At 38.4% G+C, this 26,424-nt stretch overlaps 1 protein-coding gene across 1 annotated transcript in view; it reads left to right on the top strand.

Annotated features, from left to right (window-relative positions):
• PCCA (propionyl-CoA carboxylase subunit alpha) overlaps positions 1–26,424 on the top strand; it is a 321,041-nt gene that overhangs the window by 107,734 nt on the left and 186,883 nt on the right. The window contains exons 8-11 of the mRNA XM_086611055.1: positions 942–978; positions 7,509–7,587; positions 17,466–17,568; positions 22,183–22,277. Of these exons, the coding sequence (XP_086467181.1) occupies positions 942–978; positions 7,509–7,587; positions 17,466–17,568; positions 22,183–22,277 (314 nt within the window). The remainder of the gene's footprint in view (positions 1–941; positions 979–7,508; positions 7,588–17,465; positions 17,569–22,182; positions 22,278–26,424) is intronic.

Genomic DNA, 26,424 nt, shown 5'->3' with positions numbered 1-26,424 from the left:
AATGCATGTCATGGAATAGTATAAATACTAGCAAATTTGGATGGAATTTTCAAACTTAACCCCTGCCACTGTAATTTAACCCTTTTTCTTTCAAGTATTGTATAATGGAAATATATTGTTATCAGTAAAAAAAAAAATTGGGATTAACTACTGCATGAGAATAGATTTGGTTATTAATAAGTAATAATTTCAAGTATTTTATTTTTTATTCTGAGTTTTTTTAGTACATTTTTCTTTACCGGGCTATAGTAGTATGAGTCAGCTGAAGCAATAGGTGGCATCAACAAAAGGATTTTTATAATTGTTGTACACTAGTAATGTGCAGAGTCTTAAATGGAAACAATTATGTGAATATTCTCATTCCAGATACAGTTTCAAATGATGCATTTAAGATTTATTCTGTCTTCAGATTGAAAAACTTTGCAAAGTTGAAATGCTTTTGTTCGTTCTTCAGTAAACAACAAAATTGTCTTTAAAAAGTTCTGCAAGTTTTCAGAACCTGAATCACTCCCAAACAATAGAGAATCAACTCCCCCTACTGACAACAACCAGGAAAACACAAGAAATACCTGTGAGGACCGAAACAAGCTGGCAGTGGACAAACTTTAACGATCTGATTTATGGTCCATTATTGATTGTAAACTTCTAAATTCTAGCATTAAATTCCTACAACTGCAGAAAATCATTTTGCGATCCTGGTTGTGTTTCCTGTCAGCTGATTCCTCGTTGCTTTGAGTTTCTCAGTATACTAATGATGAGGTAGAATTTACATTCCACTTATGGTATTAATTTTACATTCCTCTGGCTGAAAAGGGTCAGAAGGTTGTAAAATCAAACATTAAATGAATCAGAGGAGACAGTAGTGCAATATATGACTGCCCTCAGGACATAGTGCAATGGCTGATGGGATTAACGTTGGGTCTCATTTCCTGCTTTTACAGGATGCAGATGAAGCTGTCAGAATTGCAAGGGAAATTGGTAAGTTCTTAAATTAGCTATGGTGGGATTTGTGTGCCTCTCAGCAGACATGGTTGACTAAATTGAATGTGTAATAAGTAATCCCTATAGAACAAATAATGTTTTAATAGTTTTTAAGTTCCCTGTTGCCTATAGGGCTGAAAGAATCTAGGCATTAACGCCCCGTGTCTTAAATCATCTCATTTTAGCTTTACAAACTGGACTTTACAGAACAAGTGCAGCCACGATTTGAGGAATGTGTGTAATACGCAGTAATGAGTAGCTCGCCAAAGGAGTTATTTCAAAGTATATCTGCAATTGGACATGATAGTCAGGAGTCAGGCATGGTGCATTTCTCTTCATATGGAGGCTGACACCAGTGATGTTATGATCTTCATTCTTCATCACTGTGTGGACTGCAATTAGGTTGAATATCATCCAGGCCACCAGCCTTTTTTCTGTGCTTTCTGGAATAAAGTCACTATTCAACTTCTGAATATCTTACAGAACGGTGAAAAGAACAACCAGCAAAGTGTCTGGGACTCATTTGGATGACGGTTAAGTGTAATATGTGTTTAATGAGTTTTGGCTTTTATTTACTAAAGCTTAGTATTAGGGAAAATATTTAACCATATGTTTGAAATTACACATGTTCTTAAATGCTTTCTAGAGGAAGAATCTAATGTAATGCAATAAGATTTTTCTAGGTGTGGGTTTTTTTCATTTTAAGAGACAGTAGCCATGAGAAGCTATTTAGGCTCATCACAGGTACATAATTCAAAGAATGTGTCTACATTTGAAGTGCCTCTTATTGATCTAGCTACTAATACACCTCACCTGTGTCAAAAGCTATGGCGTTGCCTTATGTGCCAAATGGAAATTGCAATTTGCACTGCTGCAGATGACTCTTCATCAGTGTAACACCTTTCCACTTTGAGATTAAGTTGGGGTTCTTACTCTGCACTGGTTAACTGTCTTTAACCCCCCTAATTTACACTTGGCTGGCTTTTAGACTGACACAATTGAAGTCAGCGTTTCTGTTGGTCAGCCTTTATGTCCTTGTTGGGAAGTCAAGTGATTCTGATCACTGTCATGGGAGCAGAAACAAAAGGAAGAGGTTATCAACCAAAGAGGAACATTCAGAGGAGAACTGTAAATAAAGTTGGTTTTAGCTGTTAAAAAAGGCATACATAGTATTATGACTTTATTTCAGTTCAGTTTCATTTCAGTAGTCTGTCTTGCTCTTGCTTTTTAACTTGTTTTTTAAAGATTTCCTGCAAGTATATTAAAAACAGTTTTGATTAGTGTAATCATAGAATGGCATAGAATGGAAGGGACCTTAGAGATCATCTAATCCAACCTCCCTGTCATGGGCAGGGATGCCTCTCAACTAGATCAGGCTAGTCGGAAGGCATTCTGTGGCTTCCTAGGTAGCCTTTAAAATGTATTCTTGTTTAATTTTCTTCTGAGTTCTTCTGGTGTTCTGTTCACTGATTCCCGTCTTTGATATCAGTAGCACTTTGGAGGTCATTACATTGACAGTCTTAAATATGTAGATAATAAAGTCACCCTCAGTCAGCTAGGTGGTACTTTGTCTAGATGGCAAATTCTTAAACCATTTTGATACAAAAAAGATTGATATTGTGATGCCATGTAATGAATTTTTTTGCGTTAAAAACTGGCTGGATGGCCGGGCCCAAAGAGTGGTGGTAAATGGGGCTAAATCCGGCTGGAGGCTGGTCACCAGTGGGGTTCCCCAGGGCACAGTGCTGGGTCCAGTTCTGTTTAACATCTTTATCAATGACCTGGATGAGGGGATTGAATGTACCCTCAGTAAATTTGTGGACGACACCAAGCTGGGAGGCTGTGTCGATCTGCTCGAGGGTAGGGAGGCCCTTCAGAGGGATTTGAACAGACTGGATCGTTGGGCTGAGGCCAATGGCATGAGCCTTAATAAGGCCAAGTGTAGAGTCCTTCACTTGGGGTGTAAAAACCCCAAGCATCACTATAGGCTTGGGGAAGAGTGGCTGGAGAGCTGCCTGGTGGAGAAGGACCTGGGGGTGTTGGTTGACTACCGGCTTGATATGAGCCAGCAGTGTGCCCAGGTGGCCAAAAAGGCCAATGGGATACTGGCGTGTATCAAGAATAGTGTAACCAGCAAGAACAGGGAAGTGATCCTGCCCCTGTACTCGGCACTGGTGAGGCCGCACCTGGAATATTGTGTCCAGTTTTGGGCCCCTTGCTTTGAGAGAGATATTGAGCTCCTGGAGCGGGTCCAAAGAAGGGCGACTAAACTGGTCAAGGGGCTGGAAAATAAAACTTATGAGGAGTGGCTGAGGGAGTTGGGGCTGTTTAGCCTGGAGAAGAGGAGGCTGAGGGGAGACCTGATTACAGCCTACAAATACTTGAGTAGGGATGGTGGGGAGGTGGGGGAAGGGCTCTTTACATTAGTGATGGGTGATAGGACAAGAGCAAATGGGTATAAGCTTAGTCAAGGGAGATTCAGGTTGGATGTTAGGAAGTATTTCTTCTCTGAAAGGGTTGTCAGCCACTGGAATAGGCTGCCCAGGGAGGTGGTTGAGTCCCCATCCCTGGATGTGTTTAAGAATAGAGTGGATGACCTACTTAGGGATATAGTTTTATGGGGGTTAGGGATGGTTGGACTGGATGATCTCTAAGGTCTTTTCCAACCTAGAAATCTATGAAAGAAAAATATCCTTTCTAGCTTTTCCCCCGTCCATATTTTGACGATTTAATGAGTTTGGTTAAGCTTCTGTCTAATCATGACCACTGATCAGATTAAAACACAATAATTTGTAATTCCCAAAGGTCTAAATTAGAATGAAATTAAAGTCTCTTATGTATATAATGCATTTGTCCTCATATATAAGGCACTTGGTATACAGTTGAATACTTTAAGATTATTTTAATTTCACTTATCCAGAGCCTCAGTCTTCCAAGAAGACTTAAGTAATTATATTAAAAAAAAAAATAAAATTCATTGTGGGTCAGCGCTTAAAGCTTCCAACGTTGTATAATGTTCTCTTGCTGCCTGCATTTTTTCCTACTTCTACTTGCTGTGTTCTGGCCAAAGAGCCAGTAGTAGTGCAGCATGGCACTTCAGGGTTGAGACACTGCCTTTACCTTTTCTGGTGACTATTATTTATGGATACAAATTTTGCAAGTACAAGAGTAAACCCTACCTTTTGCCTCTTGTTTGAGATGCGCTCTTACAAGTTGTCAAGAGAATGTGACGGAGATATTAGGCTAAATCAGGAATTAGAAGTAGTTCAGGCACAAATTCTTGTATAGGCTCCTTTCTATAGTCTCTCTGTTCTATTTGTCTGTGTGGGCTGTTCTCCTCTTGTGATCCTTTCTGCAGTGCTAAATCACATCGGCTCTTTTCCCGAGGATGTAAAACTATATAATGAGTAGTTTTTATTCTTACATGCAATTTTAATTTCGGGTAAATCAGTGTCTAATTTGAGGAAAGGGTTGAAAACCTAACGCCTACTAAAAAAATAGACCTCCTTTGTGACACTTTTCATTGCTGTTGCGGGTCCTTCTGAATGTTATTAAATTGTTTGCATGCCTCTCTTCTCACAACTAGTCCAGCCAATCCATGTGTGCATACTTCAGCGATTTTGATTGTTGCTGAATAGTGCAGAAGTGGTTAGAAGAATGATGAGTAATGCATCCTGATCCCAACATCCTGTACCCAATGTGTATGCAAAACTTAGATTCTACAAAGCCTTCCTTGTCTGAGCACGCATCAGTCTTCGGTGTTGGCCAAAGAACTGCTGTTTAGCTTAGTTCAGTGCCCCAGAGAGCAAATAGTGTGTAAAGGCATATTTGAGAAAAAGTTCAATTCCCCTTATTTTCAGTGGACTGGGTGATCGTCATCATAACTCACAGAGGTCTGTTGCAAAGAATTTTTCCTTGTCAACTTAAAAAGCTGTGTATATCTTTGCAAAATAGACTTCCTTACTTTGATTTAATTTTGAAAAAAACCTTTATGGTGGCCCTCTGGAATCTTTAACTGCCTTGCATACAAGTGTGGTCGACATGTAATCAGTATACATAAAAGGTGGTGGTGGTGGGGGAAGTGAAGTGTTCTATTTTTCGTGAGCGATACTAGTAACCTATGTATCCTGTTTGATAGTTTAACCATGTGAGTTTTGATATATGAACTTACATATTCTGTAGCGTATAAAGACTCACCAAGGCTTGCTGCCAGCATGCCTATTTTGCTGTTGAAATGAAATAACAGTAAATTAGGACTAGTCTCTTCTTACAGAATTAAAATCAGTAAGCCATTCAAGAGACTGATATTGTTAGACTGAAATTGTTAGCATAATTGATGATGATTTTTTCAAGTACATGTAACACTGAATAAGATAGATTAGGTGATGGAAATTGCTGTAGTGAGTTTGCCGTAATAAGGCTTGAAACAATGCTTGTTTCAGAATTTCAGACTTGCAACCTCTTGAGTTGGAGAGAGTCTCCAGCTGGTGATAGTGTTGCCAGAGGTCTAAGTTCACTAGTGTTACCCAGTTAAATCTCATTTCTTGCATGATAATAGTACAAAATGTGCTTTTTGCTTTATTTCAAGATAGCCAGTGACTCTTCTGGGAGCCTGGCAGTTGCCAGGGATCTGGAAAAGCAGCCTCAGCACAGATAAATTTTACCTGTGTACATATTGTGTATACTGCATTTCATGAAAATGAGTTGAACTGTTTGCTGCATGCAATCTAGAGTTTTTTTCGCATGGGATTGTAGAGACCTTGAAAATACTTAGTAGAGTTCTGGATCAAACTCATTGTTACTCTGACTTATCCCTTACCGTTCTGTGGGCAGCATCAGATATTTCATAGTAAAATGTAAGAGATGCTCTAACAAGCTTATTTGCATGGCTCTGTTTCGTCTTCTCCTTATAGCTAGTAACTAGAGGTTACTTTAGACTCTAAAACATGAAAGCTTATAACCTTTTGGTCATCTTTGCCTAGAGAATCTTGATTTGTGCTCTACATATGCTTATCTATTACCTTTCTGCAGCTTTCAGCCACACGAATGCTCTGCAGCATGGGGTTCCACAGTCTAATAATGTGTTATGTTGGAAACTATTTTATAGATTTTTTTTTTCTGTTTCTTTGTTAATTTAATGTTCTCTTGTACTGTTGCTACTTTCCTGCCTTCCAATCAACACTGCTGTTTTTTCATGCTTGTATCATGCCTCTTTTTCTGTGTCCACTTCAGTCTTTTTAGGCAAAAGGTTTTCCAGATCTTGCTGGTTCTAATTATCTTCTCCTGAACCTCCTTTCAGTCAAATAACTTTAGGGAGGAAGTGAGTGTGCTGTATCACTCTCACTTGACAGAGCAAGAGCAGATATGTGTTTCAGAAAGAAACTGTAAACATTAATTACACATATGATAGCAGACTTAAGCTTTTCCATTGGGAACCATATTCAGATATCCCTTTCTGTCCCCAGATCAAAGCTTTTCATAGAATGTATCTTCAATTTGCAAGGACTGACAGACTCTTCTTGCCAGACAGTATCAGCTGGTCTGATATTTGACTAATGTTATGATTTTCATTAAACACACCGGACACCAAAGGCTTGAAGAATTTTCTGCTATCCTAGAATGTCAAAAACTTTCTAATCAGATCCTTAACTTTCAAATTTCTGTACGTTCATGCGGGAGAAAGGTGAAGTTCACTGGTATGAATAAGAAATTGTTTTAGGAAGTTGCTTTGAACTAAAATATTGTAGTACAAGATAAACAATCATTACTAAATCTGCTTTTAAACTACATACTCTGTTACTGTGCTTTTCTAGCTTTCTGATAACCAAGTTCTTGACTCATATGCATATTAAGATATCTTGTTCTGAGAGTAAAATATGACCAGTTATGCACAATGCTGTCGTATTTGTGCTGCTCACTTTTTCCTTACTACTTGCCATTTTGGGGAAAATCCTCTTTTATTGTAAAAAAAAAAAAGTGTAATCATCTGCTTTCTCTGTAACTTATTATTGCATAATATCTGAGCAGCACAGCTCTTGTGAGGTGCTCTGTTATTTAAAATGTATTACACTAGAAGTATTGATAAGATAGATTTGCTTACTGAATCCCTTGACTAATAGTTTATCAAGATCATCTGCTTGTTTTTGCTAGTAATCTTTTCAATAATTTTATCAGAGCTATAGCTTATTTCAGCAGGAACAAAGGAACAAAATCTTGTTCCTAAAGAAATGTGAGCTGAAAAAGGTCAAACGCCTTTATTCATAAATCACTTTTACTTGGGAATAATTCATTCAGTCCTTCTTTGGTATAAATGAACTGGAGAAGACAACCTTTCTTGGCTTCAGAAATCACTGCACTGACAGCTAAGTCTTGAAAAGAAAAATCATTCCTCTCCTCTCCCTCCAAACAAAGTGTTTTAATAAACGAAGTATTGTCTGCTGGCATTATTGGACATGTGGTCAGTTGTCATGTTCCTCTGACCAACTGAACAAAGTTTGAACTTCTGTCTAATTGTTCCCTGCTGTTAGGCTACCCTGTCATGATCAAGGCCTCAGCAGGTGGTGGTGGGAAAGGCATGAGAATCGCTTGGGATGATGAAGAGACCAGGTGAGATGCTGTCCAAAAGCTTGCCTTGATGAATGCTGCAGTTACTAAAGTCCCATTAAGCCACTGTGAGCTGACAGTTGAGCAGATATGAAATGTTAAACAGAGAAATTGGGTATTATTTAGTTTTCTCCCTTTTGTATAGTGAGTGGTATACTTTGGGAGTTTGTGTGCACCTCTTTAAAATTAATTTTTGCATGAACCTTAGAAAACATGGTCCATTAATTTGAGTAAGAAAACAATACAACTGCCTTTAGTCCAATAATAGGCTGTAAATGTAGACTGTATGCTAGTCAACACTTCGCTGTATGCCTTTCAGAATGCTGATGTATTAATTGTCTGTGTGTTAGGTAGAATACTTATTGGCCCTGATTCTCAAACATTAATGCGTGCCATTAGTTCTGTTAAAGTTGATGAGACTGATTATTCATGTGTGGAAACGCATATGGTGTTTCCAGAATGTGTTCTAATAAATTGCATACTTGTGTGTTTAAAATATTTGTCTCAGCAAACTATTGTGCTTTTGCCTGTTTGAAACAATGCTTGTTTAAACACAGACGTTTTCATGTCTCTTAATGGTTATCTGAAGCCTGAACACTTCAAGATGCTTTGTTATTGATGTGAAGTTTTACAATCCATTCTCTGGTGACATTCTGGCAGTGAGGAGACTGGTTTCAACCCTGTGTGCTACTGATGTTACAGAAAAATGCGTTTTGGGTTTTTTCAGACTTGTAACAAAAAGCCTGTTTAATGCAAAATTAGATAACCTTTTAAGAGCTTTCCTTTCCACATGGAGAGCACAGCACATGCTGGAATCAACTCAAAGTACAACTCAAATTTTCTTTAGTTTGGTCACCTGCAAGATTTCCTTGTCATATTTTTGTGTTCCCTAATTAATTTTTGTCAAAATGTGATAACTGGAAAAAAGAACAATGAATGGCTAGCAGTTAAACTTAAGTTTTAAAGAAAACATGGTCGTGTTTTTTTTGTACCTTACTACCTCTAGCCCATTTATAGTCAAATCTAAATGGGAAAATAAAGTTTTGTGATTAGAATGAAGATCTAGAATAACCTGCTTTCTTATAAGGATGCTTTGTTCCCACTGCTTTAGAATCCAAAATGACTGCCTTGATCTTGTTCAGGCAGCAATTGCATCTGTTGGACTTGAAAGGAAGGCATTCATTTCTTGTTTTGCTCAGAAAGGACTAGAGGAGCTTGATTAAAGTAACTGTTTAAAAATTGAAAACTGAACCTAAGATCATGATTGCTGACTTATTTTGGAGAAAAGTTGCGGCTATTGTTAGGGAAGTCATGTGATAGAGGTGATGAGTATCAACAGAAGGCCAGCTAGAGATACTCTTTTTTTGTATATTTGCGTACAAAATTAATTTAGTGATATTACTTTGGCCCAGTGATATTTAGTGAAATTAGTTTGAGATGCTTGCCTTGTTTGTGCAAAGCCTTTGAAATACCATTCAGCTTCTTATTTGCCAGCGGTGCTCTTATAACAATCCTTTTGGTTAGTTAGCCTTGTCTTCATAGTGTAATTTTATAGAATAGTATCTAAAAAGTGCTAAGAGAAAGAACACTTGGCCTGAGTCATGGATCAACACTAGTTACTGATCCTGTATCAAGGGGAAATACTTATTTTAACACTTATGGGTAAGCAACAGTGAAGGCAAAATTAAGTTGGCAAAGTACTTGTTGCAAGAAGATAAGTGAGATTAAGAGAACTGAAGATAGAAACATTTACTTTGCATTTACATATGAACTAGAGCATTTGGGTTTCTCTTATTGTTTATCTTGAATAAATATCTGTGAGGTTGTAAAATATTTATTGGATATGTCCACTAATTGCATTATGGAACTAAGATTGTTCCTTTTTATGTGTCTGAAGAACATCTGACTGAGTGTTTTGAAGGTGACTCAACTTGTTGATCTCATGTATTGTCTTGCTGCATCCAAATCCATGTAATCTTAAAAATAAACTAATTTTCAGCTATTGGCAGACTCTGAGAAGCCAGTGTATGAATGGCCTTTTGTATTTCAGGGTTCGTAGATCCAAGATGAGTGTGAAGAATTGTTGATGATTATTTTGATTTGTAAACTTGCTTTGGCTTTGTCACATGGGATTAATTCCAAATGCTATTTGAAAAAAGCCTGATATAAACTAATTTTGTTTGACACATACTTTTGGATTTTCAGGATAGTTGAAAATTTTTCTTGTCTCAACTGTCTATGCATAATATTGAGAGGACTTAAATATATTGTGTGCTGTGACATGGAAATAGCCATTGGAAATAGAAAAGACCTATGTGAATGACTTAACTGCAACTTTTACAGAATTATTCACTGTGGTAACTTACTGGTGCTTCATCCTTCACATCTCTTAAATATCACCAGTGATTAAAATTTTGTTAGAATCTTTAAATATTATATTATTCTAGCTTTAGCTAAGATTTCTGTAACTTTCAGCTAGTATTTATAACTAGAATTACTGCAATATTTTTACCACTGTTAGAATTATTTTTTCTTGAACTAGCTCTTCATATGCATATGACTGGATGACTGCCATGTTGCCCATTGACTCTTTATCTGGGTAGGGCCGCTGTTGTATTTCTTCAGATATGAATCCTTCCTAACTCTCACTCGTATTACTTTTTTGAAATTTTCATCAAGTTCTAGTCTGGAATTTTGTGTGCAGTTCAAGCCACTAACCCACACCTGAAATGAAAATATAACCATCTTCATTCTAATGTAATCCCTAGTCAGTTACCTTGATTTGAGTAAGCTGAGTTCAGAACGCTCTTTTTTCACATAATACCCACTTGAAATTCTATTGAAAATGAAGTGCAGATTTCTGAAGAGCAGTTTACACTGAGTTCAGATTGGTAGATTCTTCATAGCCTGCGAGAGTTCTGCTGCTGTATGTGTCTAAAACTACTGCTGTCTTAGTGCTAGCTCTGGTCTTGTATGTAAATAGCCTCTACTTGCATCCCAAAGTGTCTGGTCTGAAAGTGCTTTCCCAATATAGGCAATATGAAGTTCATTATGAAGTGCAACAAAACATAGAATAGGTGTCTGAATATTTAGAAATTTTCGGTATCATTCCTTCTTTGATTGTGGAGAAACAGAAGACTCTCTTGCTTTTCAGTATGCTTGCAACAATTGTACCTATAGCGAAGTCTTTGGGCTTCATGGCTTCAAATAGTCTGCTGGCAACTCTGAAAAGGAATTCGTTTGAAGACTCTATCCTCTCCAAAGAACAAATTTAAATTTTCTGGCAGACATTGTGATGGATCTTTGCACACAAAGATACTTAAGGTATCAGAGGTCATCATACAGGAACTACTGGCCCTTGTTTTAAACTCCATGGAATTGCAGATAAAAATTAGTTTCTCTAGTTAGTAGTTTCAGCTGCAAACGTGATAACCTCTGAGTTGGAAAGTTTTACTGAATTATCTTCTAACAATTCCCTTTTGAGAAATTTTGAGGTTTGTGCTAATTCCACCCCCGGCCTCCCCCCACCACTCCGGCCCCAGCTGTTTCAGCTTCTGTAACTTTTCCTGGATATTGAAATCTTGCATGCTTAGTGAGTGTCTGTTTTTGAAAGCTTCCAACAAGGCAGCTTTCAGCAACAAGTATTTAGAGAGATGAAAGATTTTGCCTTTTAACTTATTTTATAAATTCATTTATTACCCATTAATTTTAATTTATAGTATAAATTGTCCTGTTAAGTTCGTTCTTGATGCTTACGCCCATTTTATAAGCTTAAGTCAAACATCTGCTCTCAAATTCCAAGAATCCTATAATATTTTTTCTGTGGTTCTATGATACCGTGCTGTGTTTACTTCCACTGTTCCACAGTTGTTGCTCTTCATTGGGATCATACAACAGGGTATGTGGGAGAACTTGTAGAAGGTTGTTTTTTTGTAGTCTGCGATAATTTTCTGCAGTTTCCCCACTTTCCTTCAGAAACATCTGTGGAAGTTTTTTCTGATGTTGTAATCTTCTAATGGCTCTGAAGGAATGAGCAGTGGAACTGGAAGAAGTTAAAGTGCAATAACATGTAACAAATCATTCTCAATCTCCCACCTCCTGATGTAAAGGAAGTCTGAAGTGTGCAGTATGACAGGACAATGCTTTGAAAAACCAAACAGCATTCCCCGTTACAAGCCTGTACATTGAGTTTTATTACCCTCCAAAGCAGTGCATCTGGCCTGTCAGACTGCTCTGCAAAAATGGGAGTGTAGGAGTTTGGCATCCTTGGTCTGTCTTGCACAGGTATGTGCTGTACAAGTGTTCAGGTAGGGGAGAAGGAGTCAACTGGATGACTGAAGAACAGTGTTCCTGAAAACTTTTTTTTACAACAGATTTCCGTGCCAGGTACTTGTGTTAACATATGTAAAATGCTGTGACTACATAATTTCAGATTTTTTTAAGTTGGCGTCAAGCTGAAGCAATGGATATTGGTTTTGTGTGTAAAATCAAACAACATTTGAGTATTTATTCATTACTTAACATACCAGTCATAGTTTTAGAGGGATTCTACTGCACTAATGGTTATCAGACATCTGTTTTTAACTAGATGTCAAGGCCAGAATTAGAAAGGCCAAGAAAAGACTATTTTCTTTTATTATTTCCTGATATTGGAAACTGAAATATTACATAATGACTGCATTTTTTTATTAGTGTCTGACTTCATCCAAAGAAGGTGATTGTTTTAATTAAAGCAGTAATGCTGATTTCAGAGCTAGAGGCTGAAAGTTGGCATGGGCTATCTCACTTCAGACAACCCCAAGAAAGCTTGTGGTAAGATAAATAAATGCTCTTGTACAACTTAGACTTCAGTGTGAATAAATGTACTACAGGGAGAGAGGGGAACCTTTAAAGACATCATCTTCTTATAGAATCCTTCATGTTTGAAGGGACCTAGGAACATCATCTCATTGAACTTCATCCTCAGAATAGGATCAGCACTGAATTTGAAGCTGGTTGCTTAGAGCTCTTCCCAGTTGGGTCTTGCATTGACATTCTGCAGCCTCTCTAAACATCCTGGCCTGTTTCTCAGTTCTTTCTAGTCATTTTTTTCCTTACATCCAGTTGGAAACTCCCCACTGTCTCATTTTGCTGCTGTGCACTGCAGTAAATGGCCTGGCTCCAAAGTTTTAGTGAACTCCTCTTCAAATACTGGAAGGCTGCTATTAGATGTTCACTAAAGCCTTGCTACCTTTCAAGTTCAGCAAGCCCGGTTGACTCTGCTGCTTCTGATGTACTTTGACCATCTTGAGTGTAACAATATCTTTCAGTACTAGGAGTGTCCAAAACTGGATGTAGTGTATTTCAACTGTGGTCTAACAGATGCTGAGTAAAGGGGTACAATTGCTGCTGTTGGTCTACTGGTGGTGCTGCAGTTTATACAGCCTGCTATTCAATTAGCCTTCACTACTGTCAGGGTGCACTGCTCACTTGCATCACAGCCTGTTAGCCACAAGGACCTCCACGTTGTCTTAAGCAGCCAGTCAGTTCCACAGACTGTACTGCTGTGGGGGGGAGACATGGAGGGACACACGTGTTAGGCTGTGCTAGGTACATGCAGGACTCTGCATTTGTTCTTGTGGAAACTCAAGATGCTTGTGAGCTCATTCCTCCAGACTGTCTAGGTCTCGCTGAAATACAGCCTTGCCCTTGAGTATATTGATGGCCCTGTTTTAGCAGTGGTCCACAGACTAGTGGTGGTGTGTTCCAGGTCAATGACAAAGAGGTTAAACTGGTTCCAGTCTAATAGATTCTTGGGGAAATGGCCTGGTATTGGTTTCCAGGTAGAAGATGAACTGTTGCCTTTGAGCCCAATGATCTAGCCAGTTTTTCATCCATCTAGTTGTGCACCTGTGTAGACTGTAACATTCTACCTTGGAAGCAGCGATGCTGTGGGAGACTGTCAAGGTCTTGCTAAAGTTGAGGGACATATCTACTTTTCTCCTGTAATCCATAGGTGTAGTCATAAAAGACAAGTAGATTGGTCAAGCATGATGCTATTGGTAAAGTCAGTCTGTTTCCAGTCACTTTCTCATGTGTCTAGAAATAGCTTTGTGGAGATCTTGCTCCATGACTCTTCCCCAGAATTAAAGTGAGGCTGACCAGCTTGTAATTCTCTTGATTCTTTAATGCTTTTATCAAAGATAGGTGCAATGTTTGTCTTCCTCCAGTCATCAGGAATCTCTTCTGACCTCCAAAGCCTTTCTAAGATGACAGAGCAATCTCACAATGACTTAAGCTACCTCTCTTAGCATCCCATCTGGTCTTACTGACTTGTATGGTTTGATTTCTCAAGAGATCCTTGATTCCATTCTCTTCTGCTACTGGTAATTCTTCTTCTTCAGCCCATCTAATGTCTATGAGAAGTTGTCCCCAACATCCATCAGAAACTTCCCAGCTTGCTTGTAGTCTTCTGTGTTGCTTTTCCAATGGATGAAGAGAGGTTAGTTTCCTGTTAAAAAAACCCCAAACCACACTTCAAAATAAACAACAAAAAAAACCCCACCCCCATAACCACTAGCAAACAACACCCCCCCTCCCCCCCCCCCCCAAACCCACAGCTCAAAAAACCCAAATCCAGACCACAAGCACTGAAGATCTTGGAGACTTTGAGTTGCTTAAAGAAGAATTCATCCACTTTGTCAGCTTCAGCATGTGAACTGTTAACAAATTTGCACTGCAGTATTACTCTTTCTGGCCTTTTTCCTGATCCAGACCTTCCACCTCCTCCCCTCTTGCCCTTTCCCAAGAAGACATCCATATATTTTCCATGTATTTGACCTGCTTTTTCATAAAAAGGGCAAGCCTGTCCTGCTGCATGTCTTAAAGATTGGGTAGCTGTTCACTGCAGCACTGCAGTGGTATGACCTGTGCCACCATGTCAGTTATTCTAAGGATGTTGCCATTCTGTGTCTGCATGGAGGCTCCAGCTCCTGTTTGTTGCCTTGGCCACATGCCTTTTACATACAGCTGCTTGAGGTGGACCTCTTGATTTTTCCCTCCCCATTCTCCTTGATATCTCCAGGCTATGACTAGAGTGCAGCTCCCACCAGCGTGACCCACCCTGCTCCTGAAGAGAGGCAGTGGTGTTCCCTGCCTGCCTTAGGCATGGACTATGGTGGCCTTTTGGCCCCACTGCTGCAAGCCCAACTTGGGATAAGGTGGGTATTCTTGTAGCTGGGGCTGTGGAGTCACTATGTGTACTGCATGGGGCCATACCGTTAGCAGTGCTCTAGCTTACTGGCCCTATGGCAGTCTGTCTCCAGGTGGCTGACCTGGAGTGTGAGTCATCCTTGCAGCAGGGAGCTATGGGCCTCTTCTCATCATGAACCAGTCTGTCAATCTGTGAGTTGGAAAAGAGCTAGCAGAAGCTAATGGAAGCACCTAAAAGCAGCAAATCTGCATATAGGAATAAAGAAAATAACTGCTACAAAAAATTACCGAGAACCTAGGAAAAACCTTAACAGAAAACCTTGCCTGAATAAACTTGCAACCAAAATGCCACACCCCTTCCAACCCTACTGTCAAAACTACCTCTATAACCAACTCCTCCTTATGAGAAACTACCAAAAATATCTCCTGCCAAGGGCTCTCTTAGGTGCTGCTGTTTGCTGCGCTCCTTGTATAGCGGCTCAGCTGGTGTCCTTGTAGCACGGGGCACCCAATAATGTCTAATGGACAGTCTGTCCTCCCCATTCCCTGCCCCATGGTCTAGCGGAGGTCGCTGGCACTGGAAGGCTGTAAAGATGGCCGTGTTAGTTGGCAGTCAGTGTTTGGAGTGTGGGTCTGTGCAGAGCCCCTGCTCAGGAATCCTCTGAGCAGAGTGCCTCTTTGAGTCTTAGTGTAGAGGTATCAACAATGGTCTTTGTATCGGCGAGGCACGTTGGCCTGAATGATAGTGTCTTGTCAAACATCAGGGCTTAATTAGGCTGCAGACAGCGTGCTGCTTGTATTGGAAACTCTGCCTGAGCCCAGACAAGGGCAGTAAGCTCAGGTTTCCCTGTCCCGAGTTCCCCCGTACTTCTCTTCTGAAGTTAGTGTGGGCAGGAAGGTTTTGGTCTTGATCACAGGTTATCAGTGCAGTTGTGCTGCATGGGGACCATCTTCCTTGCAGTGGGACTCTGTAGGCCTACTACTTGGTGAAAGGATAACGCTCTAAATGCAAATTCTCTTCTAGCTAAACAGCTTTTTTTATTTTAAATATTTGCAAAGAGACTCAGACCCATTTCCATTTAGTTAGTGTGATCTCTTTAAGGAAGGCAAAGTGTTTATGGTAATTTTTATCACTGAACGAGTGCCACTACACACGTTTGTAAGATACAAACAAGGTCAGAATACCTGACTGAGATAGTCGTTCCTGTTATATATAATTTAAAGACTTACAGATGTATGGATTAGATAATTAGGCACCTGACTTTTTTTGACAATTTTTTTTGACAAATATTGCAGTTTAGATTTCTAATTAACACATACTTCAATGAAGGAAAAATAGTCAATTGTGCATAAAACTGTGTGATAGAATATTTACAAAAGGAAACAGAGCCTTTGATTTAGGAATTAAAACAGCTCTAAATCCATTTCAGTAAGCTCAAGCACTGTGTATGGCTGTTTCTTACCTCGCTTTAGTTTTTTCGACAGATCAGATAGTATACAGAATCATAAATTTTGATATCCCTTTTCCTCTTTATTAAGTAGTCTAATGTATTAAAGTTCAATATGAATTTAGAAAAGACTGTCTGTTGAATGTGATATCTCAATTATAGCATATGTTATTCCACAGTCTTGAAAGAAGGTGAAGAAATAGCTTTAAATGTACGCATCTCTGTATGGCAGACTTACCTATCTCGTGTTTCTATTGTCTGGGTTTTGTTTGTGGAACTGAACTATATTCAAGAGGTAGAAAGAGTGGAAACTTGGACTCAGTTGTGTCATAGTTCTTATTTGGGACACAAATATCAGGGCTGCTGCATTTCAGTAGTCAATCTCATAGAAGCTTACCTCAAACTTTCCATATGTATCAACATAAATGGGACTACTAAGCCTGTAGAAAACTTCTGTGGAGCCTTTGGGTCCCTGCGTTACGGTACATTTCACCCTGAGAAAGCTCTACCTGAGGTTGTTTGTCAGCAGTTATGCCCTACAGGACTAATCTTTCTGCCATGAAAAATAAAGTCAATAAATACAGTATCCTACAATCTTTGAGTAGTTACATATGTAAAAGAGAAAAAAGAGGGAGGCATATGGAATGCACAGTATAACACTCCATTATACTTCATTGCAGGGAAAAAACTAGTAGTAGAGCTGGTATGCTCTATAAGGTGAAGCATTGCATCTTCTGGTTGTGTGTTCAGCGGTTGAATGTACAAGGTTTGCAGTATTATATCTGCAGTTCTTTCATCTAATTAATGTGCAACTAACCTTTGCTCTTATTGAGTTTTAAGAGGGCTGTATGCTTTAAATAATGAGCTTTACCTTTACTTCTGTGTAAGAATTACTTTGTAATTAATGGTTTTTAAAATTTGATTGCTTTATTGCTTTTGCAGAATAAAATGCCAACAAAGAAAACCTGTATGAATAATTGTCAGGAATGTCCAGACTTTTTAAACACTCTGAAATTCTCTGTCCTTTGAGAATTTATTTTTTTGTCTTTGAAGAAAAGAAAGAAAAAAAGGATGTTCATTAAAGTATTAAATGCAAATGGTAAAACTTGGCTTTTGGACGTCTATGTTGGTTGATGAAAACTGCCAGATGACTGGAATAAGTGTTCCTTCTCTTTGTGTACTTCAGAACTTAGCTTAACTTTCAAAGTATTGATTTTTTTGTTTTTTTTTTCATTATTTAAGGGAAGGCTTTAGATTTTCATCTCAAGAAGCCGCTTCAAGTTTTGGCGATGATCGCTTACTGATAGAGAAGTTCATTGATAACCCTCGTCACATAGAAATCCAGGTTTGTAGTATTATTATTATTTATTATTTAGTTAATAAGATTTGAACTCCTAAACTAATCAAAGTTCAAAATGTTTCAAACACTCCGCTAAAAAAGGCCTAGTCTTGTGTTTTCCTGTGTCTTGAACCATTGGTCAAACTACATGGCTATCATGCACAATACAGCCTTCCTGTTTTTATTCTCTAGCCATTCTTCAGCGGGAAGACAATGTACTGCACTCAGTTCGTTGTGGGCGGAGGGGAAGGGAATGTTGTAGGCATCTGCCCTGAGGGCTGGAGCTTGAACTCTGGATCCTGCTTGCAGTGCTTGAGTGGAGCAGAGGATGTAGGAGTTCAAGCACTGCCATGCTTTAATGTTTTTCTTGCAAGCTCTAGGTGGTTTTGTCAGTGTTTTGGATTCTGCTCTGAAGTATCTCATGCTCCCTGGGAACTCAGGAGGATTTGTGTCCCGTTTTGGGCAGTTTGTGGTTCCGAAATCAGATGTATTCTCCTTAACTTCTGGATTGTGACCATTTATATCATTTATTTGATCCAGTGTTAAGCTAGATGTGCTAATGCAAGACAAGACTTGTTTGTTTTGGACACTCTCTAACAAAACTATGTTTTTAAAATTTGTGGTGTATTTGATCTTATATAGGTAACTAAATTGTGTTTGTCAATAGCCATGAAATAATATTTCCTGACAAAAAAATCCATATGGAGTATGTCAGTTTCCTCAACAGAAACTTAGTTTATTTTTGTCCAAAATATAAACTCTAAGTTGTGGTATGTTTTCTTTTACATTGAGACCTTGAAGTATTTTGACAGTGGCTTAATAAGGGAATGAACCAACAACAATAAATTTGATAATGTGGAATGATTTGTAAGAGAGAGATATTTAATGTTTTTTTACTCTGCCAGATGTGTGCCCATTCAAACTTGATACTTCCTAGGTTTTTATTTATTTTAAATTTCCATATAAAACTTGTCTGTGCACAGGCTAACTTATTGCATATGTGAAATGAAGCAATCTGTAAAAACGAAATTCAAACCCCACCCTGTTATCTTTTTGAAGGATCATGGGAAGGTGTATAGCAAACGCTTAGTTTCAGCATTAGGCTTAGGTTACCCAAAAGGTCAGATTGCTGGAGCTTCTTCCTATGTTCTCTTGCTGTGGCTCAGAATTTTAATGATCTGTTCCTTTCAGTGCTTACAGATTTGGGAGCTTGAGGTACTTCCTACTGACCCTTTATACTGACCCTTTAGTGACTAAAGTTAGATGAGATTGATTCCTCCATACTTTCATGAATTGGAGGTAGATTTTATGTTGTCTTGATTCCTTTAGTCTTAAAAAAGGTTACCTGAAAAAAAAATACAGTACTGTATTTAAGAACAGTTGAATAATTGCACCTAGATTAAACAAAATAGCTTTGTCATTAATAACTTACAGTTTTATTTATATTAAGTGTACAATCAATGTTGTTTTCCTTACACAAAGACTTTGGTACCTTTTAACGATAGTGTAGCATATAATTTTAACTTCATATTCTAATCAGCTTTAGGACTTTGACCTTGCTTAATTTTCAAACAGCTAAATATACAAACAATTTGAGAACAGATGCCAAATATTTATTAATTTAGCAGTTACTTTTAAGTAGAACTTTTTTAACATTCTCGTATAGCTCCAAAGTATTAGTACTTCAAATTGTTAAATAAGGGGTTTCCTGTGTCTAGCTATAAAACAATCACTTTGTAGAACATGAGAAAAGACTAAAACAATTAACAGGAAAATAGAGTCCAAATAAACTTCATACATGAACTGATTTGAAATCTTGTTCTTCTGAAGTACCTGGTATAAAGGAACTGAGTTTAAAGTAAGAGTACATCTAACGTAGAGTACATCTAAGTAAGAGTACGTCTATTACCTAGCTAAATAACAGGAGGTTCTGCTTAAACATGAGGAAGAACTTCTTCCCAGTAAGGGTAACAGAACACTGAAACAGGCTTCCCAGAGAAGTTGTGGAGTCTCCTTCTCTGGAGATGTTCAAAACCCGCCTGGACGCGTTCTTGTGTGATCTGATCTAGGTGGTCCTGCTCCGGCGGGGGGATATGACTAGATGATCCTTTGAGGTCCCTTCCAATCCCTAACATTCTGTGATTCTGTGAATCATGTAGGAGAGATTGTGATACATTGTATTTATTTTTGCATATAATTGTAAGTAGCATATACTAACATCATAATCATCTAATCCCACAAAACATATTTTCTTTTAGGAATATTTAGAAAAAATGCTATAGCTGTGACATGCATTTTTAGTGAGGTGTGTACTGGAATCTTATGTAATCTCGGAGCTGATGATTCTATAAGTGTATTCTGAAATAGTTTTATGAAGTAAGTGTCGTCTTTAGTTTCTGAAAATGAAAATAGTGGACTTCAAATGAAAGTAAAATTCTAACACTGGATGTGTTTGGCTTATTCTATTTATAATCACATTTTCATAATAAATGCTCATGCATGTCTCTTTTTGAGCCAGATTAACTGATAATGGAAAATCACTTAAGGTCCATGTTGCAGAACTTAAACAGAATACAAGAAATGTCCTGAAGTGAAAGAAAATATATATTAGTTGGCTAAAAAATACTTTATCCCCTTCAGGAAAATGGGAGAGAGAGGGAGGAGAAAAACACAGATTCTTATTTTTATTGAAATGTCCCAGGACTTTTTGGTTTGTTTTGGTGAGGCTGAGTTCTGTGGTAAACTGTAGGCTTTCTAGCAATCAAACAGAAGTACTCACAAGGAATCATTCTACTTACAGGACAGTGATTTTTTTTTTTTCCATCTAAGTACCATTCTATGACCTAGAGGTGCTGTTTTAATATTAAAAAAGTCTACACCCCTCCCCAACCCCCCTCAAAATCTTGTCTTGCCAAATGAGTTTCTGTAGAGCTCCGTGATATTTATTTCTGGATTGGATGAGTTAGGACTCAGGCAGGAAGTTGCTTTAGACGCTGCTGGGTTTTTTTTTGTTTTGGCTTCGTACTGAGTCACCTGTTACAGAATCTAGCAGTTGGCTGGAGTATCCTCGTGCTGCCACTGCTAAACCCTCTCCGTGGGCAGGGAAGAGGGTTCTTGGACAAGCTGTAGTTTAGGAACTCCCAAAGTCATCAATCTCTTAGAACTCTTTGGTGGGGATTTTTCCCTTAGGAAACTCCATAAATTATGGGAGTGCAACAGAATTTCTGAGGAGAAGATAAGTCTGATACTACAGAATGCAGAGCACTCTGGGTCTGATGCGCAGTGCACGCGAGTTGTCTTCATGAGATCAGTGCCTCATTTTCAGTCACATCTACCCAGATTATTCACGCATCAGCAAACATTGGTGTCATAGATGCAGGAATTCATCTTGCTTAGTGCTATTCTGGCTCTGTGGTGCTAAAAGGAATAATAAATAATACAGTTTCATTGTCACAAATGTGAGTAGATATGGTTGAGTTCACACAGTTTGAGGAAGATTGTCTCCTTTTTTCGTGTTGTCTGTTTTCAGTGTAGAACTACACTATTAAAGAATGAAGCATGAATATTGGCACAGGTTTCCGCAGATCAGAGCAGGAAGATGGAAAAAAATGGATTAGAGGGAAAATTTTATAAGGAAGAAAGGGAGCAGGTGTGGTCTGCAATGAAAGAAATTGTTCCAAGAATAAATGTAGAGTATATAACATTATAAGATTAGAAGAAGTCTACTTGAATCCTCAAATCAAATATCCTGCTATTGGAAATGACTGTACTGTACAGTTGATTTCATAAAGGGATAGAGTTCCTTTTCATACTTTTCCTTCCATTTTGAAGTTGCAGAGTCAATTGAGGATTTTGTTATGCCAAACTTGTGCTTTTTCTAGCATGTAATTTAGGTAGTTGGATCTAGATACTTGACTGTATGTTTAACTCTTCCAAGAACTGAAGCTGTAGCGAAGACCTGTAGTTGACACTTGATTTTTGATTTTTGAGTAATTCCTTGAAACTATTGCTTTAATTTCCATTGAAAGTATTGAGGATGTAGTAAATTTTATTCTTCTTAATAAAAGACCGCAAAGTTCCTGAAGACTTTTTCTTCTTCATTAAAGACAGGTTGCTGTGGTTTGCCTACTGAGAAGGCTGTTAGCCATTGTTTCTGAAGACTTTTTTTGTGTAATTTGGGAGCAAAATTTGACATCCTTGGAGATTTCTCTCTCTTTGTTCACACATGATATTGCTTAAGAATATGCTTTCGATTAATTTCAGTATGCAATACAATTTTGAATGCATGAAAATGTAGTTTTCATCTTATTTTGGTCTTTCTGTTTCTGATTTCTGAAGTTTTGGGACTGTCTCACAAATTTTGAAGTGAGATTTTTTTTTTTTCCCCTGTATATAGGTTCTATATAGAGGCTTTAAAATAATCCTGTTCAGAATTTGAAGGCACATTCAATTAGTATTTAATATAAAATTAATATTCTATACTAGCTTTTTTCCAACCTTTATTTTTAGATTGGAAAAAGTTATTTTTAAATTAAACTAACTGAATGCTACAGAATAGTGTAATTTCAAAAGGCCATATGCATACATCTGTTTGTTAATAGCAACGTGTTACTGTTTCAGATTTTGGCAGACAAACATGGTAATGCCTTGTGGTTGAACGAAAGAGAGTGCTCCATTCAAAGGAGAAACCAAAAAGTTGTGGAGGAAGCACCAAGGTATGTATAGAATCATAGAATGGTTTGGGTTGGAAGGGACCTTAAAGATCATCTAGTTCCAACCCCCCTGTCATGGGGCAAGGACACCTGCCACTAGACCAGATTGCTCTAGACTCTTGATGCAGCTTCATAGTTACTGAGAGCACTTTTGGAAAGCTGTTGACTTTATTTATTGTACAAATGCAAGCAAATTTTATTCTATTAAAAACCATAAAGAAAATAAAGAAATGCTTAAGTTAGTCATTTTACTGTAATGCAGTTTTAATGTTGTACTTGAGGGTGTTTTGATCTTCCTTCATGATACCTTTCTGTTAGAAGAAAACAGGTGTTGTGTTCGTAATTTTTTTCATGGTCTTACATGAAATAGATATGGATCTTACCAATCAAATGTATGTGGTATATGAGATGACTTTCTTAATACATCTAAGATATTTTTCCTTTTCTTTGCCGTATAACTTTTGCATTTGAGTAAAATAAAATATGGAATAAGTATTCATTTTAACACAGATATAGATACTTGACTGTGTGAGAGTGCTAGATAATACTGTTTATTTCTATTTGAAATGGAACACGAAGTACTAAATAATTCTGTGCCACTTTTAGTACTGTTCATGGTAGTGAACTACAGTTGTAGGTGTCCGCTAATTCAAAACTGAAGTGATCTTAATCCCACTGATTTCAAATGGAGCTGAAATACGTTGGTGCTGCGCAAGGTATGGTCTTGCTATGTTTTCTGTTGCATGGCGTTCATCAGAGGATGCTTGTAGAAAAAAAGGCAGAAGGAAGTTCTGATTTCAAAAAAACAGACATAGTTATATCACTACCCATGGGATTTCCCAGTGTAATATATTCACCATCTGAGATAGATTTGCCGTTATTTTCTAGCACAGAACTATGTGATGCAACAATTTAGGATGTGAGGAAAAGCACATCATTCACATTCTGTTTATTTAGAGGCAGCATATAAGATGATGTTGGATCATAATTGTGGAACTGGCACTGTTTGTCTTTTGTAGAATTTAGGGCTCTTGACTTTGGCCTCTTCTCGAGCCTCTTTTGATTTACTGTTTTCCTATGATGTTTTCCTGTGTATCTAGTTTGAAACTGTTTGTTTAGGACCTTTTGGCTTTGAGAGTAACATCTATGATTTTCTTAAAGCTAAGTCTGCAGCTGTTGAACTTATCCTTATGGGATCATTTTGCGTTTGAATGTCTAGTTTTCCTAGGCAAGTTCAGTCTCTTGTAAAAAAAAAAAAAAAAAAAAAAAAAAACAAAAAACCACCAACAAAAACAAACCCCAAAAACAACCAAACAAAAAAACCAAAACCAAAACCCACCTCTTTTGAGGAGAGAAGGCTCTTTAGTTCACACCCTGATGAGGTTACAGTATTCAAGGGAGCCCTGGTGTTCACAGTGGTCAATCCCTCAGTTTCAAATAGGAGGCCAACAAACTTTTCTTATATCCTTTTAACATAGTCAGTTATCCTTCTCTTTTCTGGGAAGTACAGACAATAAGACACATCTGATCATCACCAGTTTTTTAGTTAGTGCTGGGCAAAGTTAGTGCTATGCAAAACTTCCAATGATTTACAGTAATTTTCTTTGCTTCTAGCTTCACACCTTTTTGGAAGATGTTGTTGGCTTCTCATTACACCAGAGGCTGAAATTTAAACAGATGAGAAATATTTAATTGTTGTTGTTCCTTAGTTCAGTTTTTGTTCCTCCTCTGCCCAAACTCTTCTCTAGTCATTTTCAAAGACAGTTGCTATGAGATAGTGTACTTTGGCAAGAAAAGATGTGAGCATCTGGTTGCATTTTCCTGTCTGCTAGAGTGATTGATAAGGATTCTTCCCCATGTGGAGAAACAAGGCCCATAAGCTTTTCAGAAAATTCATTGATCCTTTGGGATCAATCTAAAGTAAATGGATCAGTGGATAGTTAATATACAAGAGTCTTGGCTGACTTCCTATTCAGGAATTCATGAAGCTCAAAGGAGTGCTGTTAAACTTTGCTTTGGTGAGGTGTCTTATCTAACAATTTCAGAACCTTTTAGAGGCTTTTAAAGCACTTTAACTTTTGCCTCACCCCTTGGGTGAAGGAATGTTCGGAAGCACTCGTCTATCTGTGCTATTTGATGCCCGAAGTTAAGATTTTGGAATGTTGTTATGGAGAAGTGCCATACAAAGACCCTTACACTCATCATGGTCATCCAGCTCTATCCTTTACTGTAGCAGTCAGAGATTTAACATTTGATTCTCCATGGAATACCATTTAGAATCATAGAATCATTTAGTTTGGAAAAGACCTTAAGCTCATTGAGTCCAACTGTTAACCTCACACTGCCAAGTCCACCACTATACTGTGTCCCTAAGCACCACATCTACACATCTTTTAAATACCTCCAGGGATGATGACTCAACCACTTCCCTGGGCAGCCTGTTTCAATGCTTGACAACCCTTTTGGTGAGGAAATTTTTCCTACTATCCGATCTAAACCTCCTGTGGCTCAACTTGAGGCCGTTTCCTCTTGTCCTATCACTTCTTACTTGGGAGAAGAGACCGACACCCACCTCACTACAGAGTGATAAGGTCTCCCCTCAGCCTCCTTTTCTCCGGGCTAAACAACCCCAGTTTCCTCAGCTGTTCCTCGTAAGACTTGTGCACTAGACCCTTCACCAGCTTTATTGCCCTTCTTTGGACACACTCCAGCACCTCAATATTTGCCTTGTAGTGAGGGGCCCAAATCTGAACAGAGTATTCGATGTGCCATCTCTAACTGCCATATCTCAAAATGCTGAGCTCCAGGGCACTGGGTGTTAAACCTTCTGTCTATGTTTTCAGGCTTTTCCTGGACAAGTGATGATGGAACAGCCCCACACTAGCATGCAAGATCTGTATTAGCATCCACAGTGAACAAATCCTTAGAACTTGCTAGCTGCCTGCTTGTTCTCCTTTGTCTCTACTTTTCTCCAGTGATTCCATATCCTTTGGGTTAAATCTTAGCATCTATGAATTTCAGAATAAGGTGATTCTTAGGACAGTGTCTCCACAATTTCCAAAATTTCCTTGAGTTTCATCTCAGACAGGAAACTATTTATGTTTTTTTCTTCCTAGCTGCATACATTCAGAGTTGAGATCGTCTTACCTATCCTTGATGTTAGTTTTGCAGTGTCTTTTTTTAAGATGTTCTTTCAGTTTCAGTTCAAAGGACAAAAATGTTTCTTTCCATTTCTCCTGTGACAGAAAGATCTAAGAGGCAGGAGATTTAAAGGGAGGCTAGTTTACCGGTGACTGCATTAGAATGCAAGTGAAACAGTTAAACTATTTTGGTCACCTTTTTTACGTGCTCCATTGTTAGCAAGTCTCAGGAATGATTCTGTCCTTGGAAGGTATACAGGCACAAGTTCTCTCACTTTCTCCAAGCACTAAGCTCTGTGAGAGATCTCAATATGATGCCAAGTACTTCAGGATGATATTCCAGTTTAACTGCCAAGGTGCTACTTGAAGCCACTGGCAAATAATTTGAATGAATGTATATAGGCAAGAACTTAGCAAACGGGTATGTATTGAACTAGACTGTATGTACAAGCTCTCTTTAGAGTTGTGCTGCATGTATGTATATCAGGCTTTACATTTCCTGTCACTACCTAGGAATCCTTGAAGGCCTGCATGGATGAACAAGGAGCGCCTGGACCAACTCGGGCACAAAAAGAAGACCTACAGAGGGTGGAAACAAGGACAGGTAGCCTGGGAAGAATACAGAGCAATTGTCCAAGCAACCAGAGATCAGGTTAGGAAAGCTAAAGCCCTGATAGAGTTAAATCTGGCCAGGGACATCAACGGCAACAAGAAAAACTTCTATAGATATGTCAGTGATAAAAAGAAATCGAGGGAAAATGTAGGCCCTCTCCGGAAGGAAACGGGGAACCTGACTACCCGGGATATGGAGAAGGCTGAGGTTCTCAATGACTTCTTTGCCTCGGTCTTCACTGGCAAGAGCTCCAGCTGCACAGCCCAAGTCACAGAAGGCAAAGGCAGGGACTGGGAGAATGAAGAACTGCCCACTGTAGGAGATCATCAGGTTCAAGACTATCTAAAGAACCTGAAGGTGGACAAGTCCATGGGACCTGATGAGGTGCATCCGCAGG

The sequence above is a fragment of the Tauraco erythrolophus genome, chromosome 1 (assembly GCF_009769465.1).
Source record: "Tauraco erythrolophus isolate bTauEry1 chromosome 1, bTauEry1.pri, whole genome shotgun sequence".
Taxonomy (NCBI): Eukaryota; Metazoa; Chordata; class Aves; order Musophagiformes; family Musophagidae; genus Tauraco; species Tauraco erythrolophus.
The sequence above is the reverse complement of the archived record's forward strand: the minus strand, read 5'-3'. Positions and strand labels throughout refer to the sequence as shown.